The sequence below is a fragment of the Zootoca vivipara genome, chromosome 14, assembly GCF_965207765.1.
Source record: "Zootoca vivipara chromosome 14, rZooViv2.hap1.1, whole genome shotgun sequence".
Lineage (NCBI taxonomy): Eukaryota > Metazoa > Chordata > Lepidosauria > Squamata > Lacertidae > Zootoca > Zootoca vivipara.
The window spans coordinates 3,344,015-3,358,641 of NC_142597.1; the positions used below are offsets into that span (position 1 = coordinate 3,344,015).

Here is a 14,627-nt window from a genome sequence, read left to right on the forward strand (position 1 = left end):
TTCTTGATGAGAGTATTTATATGCTACCACCAGATGTCATACAAATCAAAAAGGGGATGGTATGCAAGTTAAAAAAATCTCTATATGGTCTAAAACAAAGTGCTCGTTGCTGGCACACTAAACTGACTGATGTACTGTTTTCATTAAGTTTTCAACAAGGAAAAGCAGATTCTTGTGTATTTGTGAAAGAGTGTAATCAACAGAAACTGTATTGTGTGTGTTACGTTGATGATATTTTATTTTTCTGGAAGGATGTAAACATCTACAGAAACACTCTTTCAAAATTGCAAAGGCATTTCAAAATGAAAGATTTAGGAAAAGTAACTATCTGTAGAGGTTGAAATTAGAAAGGTGACATTTTGCTGCACCAAACTCGTAAAATCAATGATTTGATTGGAAAGTTGAATCTAACTGACGCAAATGCTGTAGACACCCCCATGGTAACAGGTTATCAACATCATACAAATGCTGAAGCTTTTTCTGACACCACATTGTTTAGAAGTGTGTTAGGCAAGCTCAGCTTTGTAGCAAGGTGTACCAGACCAGACATTGCCAGTGCTGTGAATATACCTAGCAGATGCGTTAATAATCCAACAGTGCAAGATTTTAAGGCACTGAAACGCATTGTTAGGTACAGTGGTACCTCTACTTATGAATTTAATGCGTTCCGAACGCGCATTAGTAAATCGGAAAAAATTGTAAGTCGAATCCCATAGGAATGCATTGGGAGAAAAAAATTCATAAGTCGAAGCAACCCTACCTAAAAATTCGTAAGTAGAAAAAATCCTATCTAAACCGCATCCAAGATGGCGGACAGAGCTCCGTTTGTAAGTAGAAACATTCGTAAGTAGAGTTATTCGTAAGTACAGGTACCACTGTACTTGAAGGGTAGTGTACATTAGCGGTTAAGACTTACTAGTCAAAAGTCTGCAGGCCTAGAAATGTATGCAGATGCCAGTTTTGGCAGTGATGCAACAGACGGCAAGAGTACATCAGGTGCAAACAGAGAACGAAGCATTTGCAAATTGCAAAGTGTATGGAGTTGTGAAAGTTTCATATATGCCAGAAAAGGAAATTCCAGCAGACGTTTTGACCAAAGCTGTTAATAAGGAACAACTTGGTATATATGTAATATATGTAATATATACCAAGTGCCCAACTTGGTATATATGTAATATATGTAATATATACCAAGTGCCCAAGCAGAAGACTGTGGGAAACTCCCAAGCAGGATCCAAGCACAGGAGCAACACTCTCCCCTTCTGTGACTTCCAGCAACTGGTATTCAGAAGCATACTGCCTCAAACTTTCAAAGAGATAAGAGGGGAAGTAGGGCAGTGTGCAATGATGCGGCCCATACAATATTTGTCGTTGACAGCAATGGGTAGTATTGAACAAAGTCTTACTCAGAGTAGACCCAATGTTACTCAGAGTAGACCCAAAGTCTATTAATTTCAAATGGTCTACACATTGAGTAAACTTTGTTGAATATCACCCAATGTCTCTAAATTTCACTACTATTGTTGTTTAGTTGATTAGTCGTGTCTGACTCTTCGTGACCCCATGGACCAGAGCACACCAGGCACTCCTGTCTTCCACTGCCTCCCAGAGTTTTGTCAAATTCATGTTGGTCGCTTCTATAACACTGTCCAACCATCTTGTCCTCTGTCATCCCCTTCTCCTTGTGCCCCCAATCTTACCCAACATCAGAATTTTTTCCAGAGAGCGTTCTCTTCTCTGGAGGTGGCCAAAGTATTGGAGCCAGCCGTGGGATCACATTCATCCAGTGCTTTACCAGCTGCACTGGCTCCCGGTGGAGTACAGGATCAGGTTTAAGGTGCTGGTTTTGACCTTTAAAGCCCAATGCGGCTTGGGACCCTTGTATCTATGGGACCGCCTCTCCTGGTATGCCCCGTGGAGGACCTTAAGGTCCACAAACAACAATATTCTGGAGATCCTGAGCCATAAGGTGGCTAGATTGGCCTCAGCTAGGGCCAGAGCCTTTTCAGTATTGGCCCCAACTTGGTGGAACGCTCTTTCACAGGAGACCAGGGCCCTACGGGATTTGTCATCTTTCTGCAGGGCCTGCAAGACAGAGCTGTTCCGCCTGGCCTTTGGGTTGGATTCAGTCTGACCCCTGTGTTTTCCTCCCTCATGGTTTGGATTTATGGACTACTTAAAATGAGGCTGCATTTTAAATTTTAATATTGTATTTTAATCTGTATTTTAATTAACTGTGTTCTTTTCTTTTATGTCTTATTGTAATTTTATTGGTGTTAGCCTCCCTGAGCCTGGTTTTGACTGGGGAGGGTGGGGTATAAATAAAATTTTATTATTATTATTATTATTATTATTATTATTATTATTATTATTATTTTATTGGCAAGTGAGCGAAGATTTGAGTGGTGAATAGATAGTAAAGCCGATCTCATTCCTCGCCTTCATAGCTTAATCAAAGTGCCAGCACGCCTCCCTTTTTGACGGCGTCTCCAGATCCTGCAAGGAGCTACAACTCCTCCATCCAAAATGTCTTCGTAGCAGGATTTTGAAGGCTCAGCTGTATAGGCAGTCCTGCAAAAAAATGTTATCTTGAGAATGGAGTGTTCATAAACATGCTGCAGAGAGGTGCTGCCCAAAAATAATGAATTAGGGTGTAGTCCCAATTTGCCTAGGAGCAAGTCCTTTTGAAATCAGTAGACTCTATTTCTGTGTAGAAATGGTTAGGATGGTGCTGTTAGGCCTGTTCTTCCAATAATTTCGATTTAATAGACATGTTTAGCTGTGACTGCAGTACTTGCTGAAGCTGAGACAGAACATATTGGACTAAGAGGTCAGAAAGCTAGCCATGAGTATTTATAAATACAGTACTTGTATACAGCTATAGCTACATACCAGTATTTATAAATACTTTATGGTTCACCACTATTGCTAAGGCTGAGCCCCATTTATGTTTGTGGTGTCCAATTAAAATTGCTATTAAAAATGTGTCACTGGTGTGAATTATATTAGGTCATGTGTTTCAGAAAAAAATTACTGTAATTGGTAAGATGTGTGGCTGCTTTGTAAAATATATTAACATTGACAATATACACAATATACACAATTTATTTATTTGTTGCTTTGTAATCTTTCAACATATTCAGATATTCAGTTGTTACACCCATAACCCAGGTTTAAGGAGCCATTTGGCAAATAGCTTACATATATGAGTTTTTAGCACTGAAAAGAAGGGAGGGAAAGTGCATGAGCCCAGGGAAAGGCTAGGTTTAATCTCCATGGTTTCATGTTACAGTGGAGCCTCGCAAGATGAAAGTAATTCGTTCCGCGAGTCGCTTCATCTTGCGATAATTTCATCTTGTGAAGCCCGGTTTGCTGCGGCAAAAAACAAACAAACAAAATAACCGCCGAAAAAAATCATCTTGCGAAGCACGGCCATAGTAAACTTTGTCTTGCGAACCGTCGAAAACATCGCAAAACGCTTTCGTCTTGCGAGTTTTTCGTTGCATGAGGCATTCGTCTTGCGAGGTACCACTGTACATTGAGACACATCTTCTCTCTTTAATAGAGAACAGAACTGGGGGGGGGGGGGAGAGCACAAACCATTCTTCCCCTGTACTTTTCCACCCAAAACATTGTATTTCTTCATTTCTGGTATATATGTATTGCCCATTCACCAAAGTCCTCTGAGCAGTGGACAAAACAACTTTTTAAAGCTATTTTTTACCCAATATGGGTTACATCTGGCCACAGAACTTCACCAGGAGGAAAAAAAGCTTTAAAAAAGCAAATTTCAAGAGGGGAGAGAAGAGAACAGAGCTTCACAGCGCACCCTCCCACTCATGCTGCATTTTATTTAATATCCCGCCTACTAACCAACAGTTCTCAAGGCAGCTTACAAGACATAAAAATACAGTACATAGTAAATTAAAATAAGAACAATGAGATTGAGCAGTACTCCTTAGCAAAAATAGAATTTTAATCAGCATCAAATTCCTTACAGCTCAGCAGAAAAATGGGAGGGGACTTCCAGGGATGAGGGGTGACCACAAAGGCTCTGTCTATGGGACTCACCCACCTCACTAAAGAAAATGAATGGAATAATGAACAACCCCAATGAAGATATCAACTAGAGCAATCTCATATGCCTGCAGCTGCTGCCCAGGGGACCTCCATCTTCCCCCACCTGCTGCAGATGGAGCCTCTACTGGACCTCCAGATCAGGACCTGCCTGCAGCTGTGGAAGTAAGGCAGGGACCAGCACCCTGGGCAGGCAGGCAGGCAGCGCTGGAAACACCTGCTGCCCAAGGTAAGCAGGCACCATTTGCTGGGGCAGCTCTAGAAAGCCTGCCAGCTTTGGGGGTGGAACGAGGGCGTGGGCCAGCCCCCTTGTGCTAAAACTTTGGTTTTAATGAGGATGGGGTTTCAACTTGGGTGGGTGGAATTGTTCTTAAGTGAATTTGTTTTTCGTATTTGTATTTTTTGGTTTTATAAGGCTGATTCAACAGCCTTTTAAATGTGTTTTGGGGAAAGGGGTCGTTGTTGTATTAACTATTTACTAGTGTTTTACCTTGTATTTTTATCTGATGAATCACCCTGAGATCTTATGATGAAGGGTGGTATATAAATCTAATAAATAACAAACACAGCAGTTGGTCCTTTATATCTTAAACTGTTTAGGGCTTTAAAAAATAAAACATAAAACCACACACACACCCTGCTACTTTATAGGCAGACTCACTTGTGCTCATCTAGACCCTTGTCCCTCTTGACTCAGGGAGGGAACAGCTGGCTGGGCCAGGGAGGTGATCAATGTCTGTTTAGGAGAGGAGATGGTCCCTGTCTGCTTGAAGGACACAGTAGTAAAACCACTCCTTAAGAAACCTTCCCTGAATTCAGAAAACCTAACTAACTACTAGCCAGTTACTAATCTCCTTGTTCTGGGCAAGGTTCTGGAGCGAGTGGTCACGGACTAGATCCAGTCGCTTTTGGAATAAACTGATTTTCTGGATCCATTTCAATTGGGGTTTAGGCTGGGGTTTGGCAAAGAAACTGCTTTGGTTGCCCTGTATGATGACCTCTGTCGAGAGAGAGAGAGAGACAAGGGAAACATGTCCCTGTTAATTCTTCTCAACCTCTCAGCGGCTTTTGATACCATCAACCATGGCATCCTTCTGGAGCGGCTGTCTGAGTTAGGAGTGGGTGGCACTGCTTTGCGGTGGTTTCAGTCCGACTTGGATGGTTGTTCCCAGAGAGTGTTACTTGGGGAATGCTTTTCAGCCCCGTGGAACCTTCTGTGGGGTTCCACAGGGCTCAATCCTATCCCCTATGTTGTTTAACATCTACATGAAACCGCTGGGTGGGGATATCTGGAGGTTTGGAATACGTTGTCAGCAACATGCTGGTGTCACTCAGCTCCATTTTTCCTTTACAGTGGAAGTGCTGGACCAGTGTCTTGCCTCGGTGATGGACTGGATGAGAGACAACAAACTGAAGCTCAATCCAGATAAGACTGAGGCACTGTTGGTGGGTGGTTCCCTATGTTGAATGGTTTAAGTTTTAAGGTTCATTATTGTTTCACAAGATGTGTATCTCTTTAAAAGCCAGAAGTAAATGTCATGACCTGGTTTTGCAGCTGTGGGGCAGGACAGCAGGTGATGTTAAGTTTGTGTGAATTAAGCTGTGTCAGCAATTGGGTACAGTATATAAGGAGCATTGTGTACCTCTCTCAGTACCCTGGTGGGTGGGTCACTGGATGGGTCATGTTTTGTAGTGTTAATGTAATTTCTGTTATTTTCTATAATTAAAACCAAGCTAAATATTTATTTTGCATTCTCTTAATTATGCGCAGAACGTGTAGTCTCCTCAGCATGCTTTCTGCAGAGCAGTTACTCAGTTTAAATTCCGTAACACCCTAGACCAGATGGGTGGGAGGTCGTCTGCTCTTGATGGGGTTACGTTTCCTCTGAAGGAGCAGGTTCGCAGCTTGGGGGTACTCCTGGATCCTTTGCTGTTGCTCGAGACTCAGGTGGCCTCAGTGGTCCGGAGTGCCTTCCATCAGCTATGCCCCTAGCTGGACGGGGATAGCCTAACTAGTGTTGTCTATGCTCTGGTATCCTCAAGGTTAGATTACTGCAATGCGTTATAAAGTGCTGGATAAAGTGTATGACAGAGAAATGGAGCAATGTGCAACAGCTCTGGAGGGTAGAATTGTTAACCTAAGTATTGATGGGTGGAGTAATGTCCACAATGATCCTGTTGTATGTGCTTGTATAACAACAGAAGAAGGGAAAGTCTTCCTTGCACAAACAATTGATACATCAGGAAATGCACACACAGCAGAATACTTACAAGAAGTGGCAGTAAAAGCTATAATAACATGTGAACAAAAATTCAAATTTCTAGTACCCAGTTTGGTCACAGACAATGCTGCAAATGTATCCAAGATGAGAAGAAATTTAGAAGAGCAGGAAGGGAATAAGCTAATAACAAATGGTTGCAGTGCTCATTTGCTGCACCTCTTAGCCAAAGACTTAAGTGTTCCAGAAATAAAGACTAATGTTGTTGAAATTGCTGAATACTTCCGTAACAATCATTTTGCTGCAGCAGCTCTGAAAAGGATAGGTGGAACCAAGTTAACGCTCCCACAAGATGTTAGATGGAACCTCTGTGGTGGACTGTTTTGAGCAGTATATCAAGAACTGGCCTATTCTGATGACAGTTTGTGAACAAAATCGAGATAAAATAGATGGCACTGTCACGGCCAAAATCCTCAACATTGGGCTTAAGAGAAATGTTGAACATATGCTGAGCATCCTGAAACCCATCTCTGAAGCTTTAAACAAAATATAGAAAAATAGCTGTTTTATTGCTGATGCTGTTGAACTTTGGAAGGAAATGAGTGAACACTTAAAAACAGAACTACACTGTGCTGGTCAAGAACCGTAACAATCAATCAATCAATCAATCAGAACTACACATGGACAGAATTAAATTACAAGCATTAAAAAAACGAATGGGACAAGTACTGTCTCCAGCTCATTTTTTGGCAAATATCGTCAATATCCAGTACCAGGGTCAAAACCTAAGTGCTGAGGAAGAGGAGTTAGCTATGACATGGGTATCCAGCAATCACCCATCTGTAAAACCAACGATAATAAACTTCAAAGCTAAGAAATATATGTTTGCTGAAGATATTTTAAAGAAAGCCACACCAGTGAACTGGTGGAAGTCACTTAAGCACTTGGATATAGAGACTGTTCAAGTACTGTAATGATTTCACTTTTAACAGCAGTAGCTTCTTCTGCAGGCGTTGAAAGAATATTCTCTTCCTTTGGACTCATTCATTCTAAATTGAGAAATCGTTTGGGACCCGATAAAGCAGGAAAGCTTGTTTTTCTTTTCCAGATTATGAACAGAGAAGAAGATGAAGATGACGAGTCAACCACAGAGGACAGTATTTAAGTTTTTCATGTGTAGGCTGGGCTGACAGTCTAAGTTTCTTAAAATATATATATATTGTTTAGCCAAATTAGTTAACAAACATGGATGTTTGTTTAAGCAAATAACATGCTGTAATGTTATTGTTTCAGTTGAATAAATCTATTTAAATTGTTATTATTAAGGTAATGATTATTTTTCTCCTTCCTAAGTACAACAGAAAAGTTGTCCAAATATGAATGATTAACCTATTAAACTGGGGATAAAAAAACTAATATGAAAAGTTGTTAATTCTAAAAATCTTCATCTACTTGCATATTAAAGTTATACCAGCAAGAATTAGTCTTTATGTAGAAAACAATGATTTAAATCAAGCCTTACTGACTAGTGATTTAAATCAAACCGATTTAAATCAAATCCACCCTGCTGGGGAGCATCCTGGCCACTGAATTCTGCTGAACCGTGTCCAGGTCACAAGAGCCTCCCAGATCCCAGTAAACAAAGTGAAGAGCTTAAAAATTCTCTGTCTTGCTTGGCAGATTTGGTCACCAGCTCTGGAAGGAACGATTACTCGTGCAGGATCAGTTCCTAGTTTCCTTTTTTTTTTACTATAGGCAATTTCAGCTTTATGCACCATCCCTTGAATGTAACCCCCATGTAAGATATCTGGTATCTGAAGAAGTGTGCATGCACACGAAAGCTCATACCAAAATAAAAACTTAGTTGGTCTTTAAGGTGCTACTGAAGGAATTTTTTTTATTTTACCCCATGTAAGATATGAGTCAACTGTACATCCTTCCACAATGGTTAACTGATTTCTGTTTTTAAACTTTTTGTGGTTTTTAATTGTAGTTTTATGTTTTATTGCTGTAAACCACTTTAGATATATGTTATGACACAGCAGTGTGTGTGTGTATAAAATCACGCTTCATTCTCCTACTGCAGGCATGTCCAACAAGTAGATCATGATCTACCAGTAGATCACAGGACATTTGCGGTAGATCACTGGTAGATTTTTGCCTCCCCCCAATGAAGCTGAAACAACTGTGGCTCCCCTAAAAAAAGCTCAATATTTTACCTCCTCCCTGAAAAAATTCAACAACTTTGACCCAAGCCCCCCCAAAATGGGCCTTCCTCCTTCCTAAAAAAAAAAAAGCTCAACAACTTTGACCTGAACTCCAAAAAAGGGGGTAGATCACTGCCAGTTTTTAACTCTGTGAGTAGATTGCAGTCTCTTGGGAGTTAGCCACCCCTGTCCTACTGAAACCAAACCAATGGACTGTATCCAGTGCTAAGCCTATTCAAAATAGGCCCATTGTCCATTGAGGACAACAGTAACTTTGTTTAATGGGTCTACTCTGAGTAGGGCTGGTAAGGGCTACAACTCACCGGATCTTAAAGCCCAATGGGGCTCCCAGTTTTGACTGGAAAATGTCCACTGCCCAGTATGCCAACAATCCATGGCTTCATTAGCTAGCAATTGTGGCCTGCTAGGGAGAAGCAAACCATTTCCTTGATCTGGAAGTATTATGAAATGAAGGTTTCCTGGCTTGCTTGTTTCTCCCACTCACACCAAGGGAAGAGCAAAGTACCGTGTTTCTCCTAAAATAAGACGTGCCTCTAAAATAAGCCATGGCACGATCTTTTAAAGGCAAAAATATATAAGACATCCCCCAAAAATAAGACATGTTGGGGGTACCGGTACCTACCCGACCCAGCGGGAGCCGGCAAACGCAGCAGCGCGCGCCAAGCCCCAGCCCAGCGGGAGCCCCAGCACAGAGACGCGCCGAGCTCCGACTGAACGGGCCCCAGGACCCGGCAGCGGGCGGCGCACGAAGCCGCAGGACCAGGCAGTAGCCGGCAGCAGCCCCAGCCGCGCCGCGCCGCCCGAAGCCCAGGGACCCAGCAGCGGGCTCAGCGGGCGGCGAGCGAAGTGGCAGTAGCCGGCAGGAGCCGGCAGCAGCCCCAGCCACGACGTGCCGCACCGCCCGAAGCCCAGGGACCCGGCAGCGGGCTCAGCGGGCGGCGCGCGAAGTGGCAGTAGCCGGCAGCAGCCCCAGCCACGACGCGCCGCACCGCCCGAAGCCCAGGGACCCGGCAGCGGGCGGCGCGCGAAGTGGCAGTAGCCGGCAGCAGCCCCAGCCACGACGCGCCGCACCGCCCGAAGCCCAGGGACCCGGCAGCGGGCTCAGCGGGCGGCGCGCAAAGTGGCAGTAGCCGGCAGGAGCCGGCAGCAGCCCCAGCCACGACGCACCGCACCGCCCGAAGCCCAGGGACCCGGCAGCGGGCTCAGCGCGAAGTGGCAGTAGCCGGCAGCAGCCCCAGCCACGACGCGCCGCGCCGCACGAAGCCCAGGGACCCAGCAGCGGGCTCAGCGGGCGGCGCAAGAAAGCCCCGTACCATGCTCAATAAAAAAAATAAGACATCCCCCGAAAATAAGCCGCAATGTGTTTTTTTAGAGAAAAATAAATATAAGACGTGTCTTATTTTGGGAGAAACACGGTAGAAGCGCCTGGGTAGTAAATCAGCTAGAATGTCTCTGTATTTATATCACAAAAAGACTATCTGCATAGCAAGCCACCAGCATGCCATATAAAACGACTGTATATTCCTGCGTATAAGACTACTTTTTAACCCAGGAAAATCTTCTCAAAAGCCGGGGAAGTCTTATACGCCGGGTCGTATTTCTTATACGGCAAGTATATCCCAAACTCTATATTGTAACTGGAAAAGTTGGGGGTCGTCTTATACGCCCAGTCGTCTTATACACCGGAATATACAGTACACTAACATACAAGGGACCCAGGTGGCGCTGTGGGTTAAACCAGAGACTCTAGGGCTTGCTGATCAGAAGGTCGGCGGTTCGAATCCCTGTGATGCGGTGAGCTCCTGTTGCTCGGTCCCAGCTCCTGCCCACCTAGCAGTTCGAAAGCACATCAAAGTGCAAGTAGATAAATAGGGACCGCTCCAGCGGGAAGGTAAACGGCGTTTCCGTGCGCTGCTCTGGTTTGCCAGAAGCAGCTTTGTCATGTTGGCCACATGACCCGGAAGCTGTCTGCGGACAAAACGTTGGCTCCCTCAGCCTATAGAGCAAGATGAGCGCCGCAACCCCAAAGTCGGACACGACTGGACCTAATGGTTACCTTTACCTAACATACAAGATACTTTGACTGTCTCAAACAGCTTGGCTAGCACTGTATGAATTGAAACATACTGAAAGTATCAGGAACTATAAGTGCAACTGAATTCAACTGGAGTTACCTCTAAGTAAACACAGGCAGTGTATGTATTCTGTACCAAAAATCCTAAAAAGCCCAACTGCTTAAACCCATACTTACTCTTTACTACACAATTTAATCTGCTTCCAGAATAAATAATTCTGGTTATTGGGTTGTTGTTTTTATTCTGATTATGTAGTTTATGGTTTTTATTTTACCTCCGAGTATAGGGCGGTATATAACTCAATAAATAATAATAATTTGCTAAAGCATGTGATTTTTTGTGGCAATGACTAAAGTGGCTAAAACTGAGAAATGGAAACTGGAATAGACAGGAAAATGAGTAGAGAAAAGACTGCACCTCCTTGTGCTAATCATCACCAGACAATATGCAGACTTTATATGATGTCTCCACAACCATGGATGATGAGCTGGATAGCTCAGTTGATTAGAGCATGATGCTGATAATGCCAAGGTTGCAGGGGGCTGGACTAGATGATCCTTAGGGTCCCTTCCAACTCTATGAAGCTAGAAACTTGCTTTTCTTAAAAAAAAAATTAAAAAATGAAATCACAAGATTCTCTGACTACTGAGTTCCATAACAAATATCTAGTTACCTGCTTGTGTTGTTTCCCACACATTCATAGACATTGCTTTATCTTTCCTTCCATTGCTTAAAACTAATCTAGCAGTAACTGGTATGCTTGCTTTGTCAAATCAATTAAAGGTTTTGTGTTAATTATTATTTAACCCATCATAGAATCATAGAGTTGGAAGAGACCACTAGGGCCATCCAGTCAAACCCCCTGCAAACAGGAAACACCATCAAAGCATTCCTGACAGATGGCTGTCAAGCCTCCGCTTAAAGACCTCCAAAGAAGGAGACTCCACCACACTCCTTGGTAGCAAATTCCACTGCCGAACAGCTCTTACTGTCAGGAAGTTCTTCCTAATGTTTAGGTGGAATCTTCTTTCTTGTAGCTTGAATCCATTGCTCCGTGTCCGCTTCTCTGGAGCAGCAGAAAACAACCTTTCACCCTCTTCTATATGACATCCTTTTATATATTTGAACATGGCTATCATGTCACCCCTTAACCTTCTCCAATATCCACCTTGTGCTATGCAACTTTTCAACATTTACTGATTCCAGAGTAAAGGCCCACAGTTGCTTCTATTGAGAGGGGGGAAAGATGGTTTTAGTGGAGCTGTAACATAGACAAGGTATCGCTCTAAAATAGTACAACATAACAAAACAAATATCTTCCATAATAACTTCCAGAACAAATGTCTGGGAATGTAGAAAAAAGCAAATGATGAAATAAAGAATAGTAAGCATTTTTACACTAACTCCTTAGTCTGCATCCTAGCAACTATGAGCCTGAAACTGAAAGAATTGTGGAGCTGAAAAAGCAGCAGGATTGAAGAACAAGTTATATTTTAAAAAGAATACAGAATAGTAACAATTTATGGATTCTTTAGAGTTTTTTGAGAATATGGCTTTGTCCCCTGATCCATGGGAATAGCTGAATACAGACCCTGTTCCATGAGTATTTATGGAGGAAATGGTTCCATTCTCTGCTCTGATAGGTTTTGGCAGTGGAGCAAACAGAAAGTACCATGCATTGGTCCAATATGACTTTTTCTTTATGCAGGGTGAGACTTCTTACACCTCAGACACACAGTCATCATTGTCCACTTCTAACATCTATACTAGGACCTTGCTAACAAGGTACCTGTATTATATTCTTTATTTTTAAAAAACCCCAACAACGATGCACACAAGATCCCACAGGTCTCTGAGAACTTTTGCTGTAACAGACTGACTTGGCTACTTTTAAAAAAATACACCAACACCATTTTGCGAAGCTCTATAGATTTCAGATGTTCATGCATTATGAAGGAATGACAAAAGGAAGTGCTTGTTCACTGGAACCAGTTGCATTTTTAATAAACAGAAACATGCATTCTTTGATCAGACTAAAATGTCCTTTTAGTACAGCATATCGTTGCCTTCTGAAGCCAGAGAAAAACTTCTAAATAACCTACTGTGGTGACTTGATTCCCCATGGGTTGAGTGAATGCCCTGTAGAATCTGCAGCTACAGTTCTACTAACTGATGCCAGCCGTATATGAACCTGATCAATCCCTTGAATGGAAGGCCATCAGGAACTCCCATGTGCCAGTAAAATTTGAGCATAAGAAAACAAATTGTTAGGAGAGCCAACACAGTGTAGCAGTTGTCATAATAAGACTGAGGAGACCCATTAAGCCATGAAGCTCACTGGGTGACCATGGGTCACTCATTCTCTTTTAGCCTGATCTACATCACAGGACAGCTATGAGGAATTTGCTTTGAGCGTATTGGAGGAAAAGCAGGATATAATTATAAGAAGTAAACAAAAACAAGAACTTAGGAAGCCCCCAACTGGGACAGACCAGTCAGTGGGAAGGGTATAAATAATAAAATAAAATTATTATTATTAATATCCTACTTCCCTCAGTGACCAACCAGACACTAAAAAACAAAACCTCAAGGAAGAGACCACAGCTCAGTGATAAAACACCTGCTTTGCATGCAGAAGGTCTGATGTTCAACCCTACCTATCTCAAGGCAGGGCTAGGAGAGCCCCCTCTCTGAAATCCTGGAGATTTGCTGCTGGTCAGTGTAAAGAATATTGAGCTACGCAGACCAATGTCCTGATTCTAGATATTCTACGTTTCTATGTTCCTCTGAAGCAAGGGGTGGAAACAGAAGTGTCCCCACCACCACGCCCTGCCAACAACGGGTAATCAGAGATATACTTCGTTAGTATATGAAGGTTCCACTTCTCTCTGATGTCTAATAACAGTTTGGAGATCTAACGCCTATGAGTTTAACACCATTTGAAGCCCTAATTACTGCCCGACAACATGCTTCGAAAAAAAGAACTGATAAGGAACAGGGACATCACACGACACGTGGCCCCCGGGGGCGGAGCGTCTGTGAGGAAAGGGGCTCCCGCGGAGGGTCCGGAGGGCCGCTTGGAAGCCCCGCAAGGTCCACAGGCACCGGGCTGCGATGAGGAAACGCCACGGAGCGAAGGGGCTTTAGGGGTCAGAGGAAGGCGGATAACCGAGTGCAGGATACCCTCCCGCCCCGGCGGCAGAAACAACTCACCAACTCATGGTCCCCTTCTGGTCTGGCGCCTCTCCCGGAAATGCCTGCTCTCCCCGCGGTCCAAATTCCGGAAGTGAGGTCGGGGCCAGGCGGCGAGGAGGGATGACGTCAGGGAGGCGGGGCCGGGGGTGGAGCCAGTGCTCGGGGCGGAGCCTGCCTCGCTCTTCGAGGGCGTTGGCGGCGTCCCTATCCTCCGGCGGGGCTGGCGAGGCGGCGTCTGGCCTGCCCTCCCTTTCTCAGGAGGCTCCATCTCCCGCGCGGCCAACTTCTCTGCTGCCTCTCGATCCGCCTAGAGAAGATAGGCGTCGCTCTCCGGCAACCTGGCCCGCCTGTCGCCCTGCAGGCGCCGCATTTGGGGGGGGGGGCACTGGCCCTCGAGAGCGAGGGGCTGCGGGAGGGGTTACACGTATGCATGCATACAGAGCAGAGACTGTGAGATGTCTATAAATAATTTTTTTTGGTAAAGATATGCAAAAACTTGTATTATACAATATTGTATGGATATATATTGTATAGATATATGTACAGTAATATTAAATAAAGTCATAAGTAGAAGAAAAAAGGCACAGGACTAAATTTGTAAAAGGAGAATTGCATTGCACAGAGAGCTTTGAACTTCACCTCAGATTCAAATATGCAGTCATGGGGAAAAGAAAGTACACCCTCTTTGAATTCTGTGGTTTTACATGTTACAATCATCTGCTCCTTAGTCTTAAAATTAGGCAAATACAACCTCAGATGACAATTCACACCATGCCTGGCATGCCATGATTTATTTAACAGAAATAAAGCCAAAATCGGGATTCAATAGCTTG

General features: G+C 43.7%; 1 protein-coding gene across 4 annotated transcripts in view; it reads right to left on the bottom strand.

Annotated features, from left to right (window-relative positions):
• The window catches only part of BIN3 (bridging integrator 3), a 117,790-nt gene extending 103,903 nt beyond the window's left edge, over nucleotides 1-13,887 (bottom strand). For all 4 annotated transcript variants that reach the window (XM_035139693.3, XM_035139691.3, XM_088657817.1 and 1 more), the window contains exon 1: nucleotides 13,813-13,887. Coding sequence is in view for 1 of the 4 variants with exons in the window: in XM_035139691.3 (XP_034995582.1) it covers nucleotides 13,813-13,820 (8 nt within the window). In the remaining 3 variants the exon portion in view is untranslated. The remainder of the gene's footprint in view (nucleotides 1-13,812) is intronic.
• Between the last annotated feature and the right edge of the window lie 740 nt (nucleotides 13,888-14,627).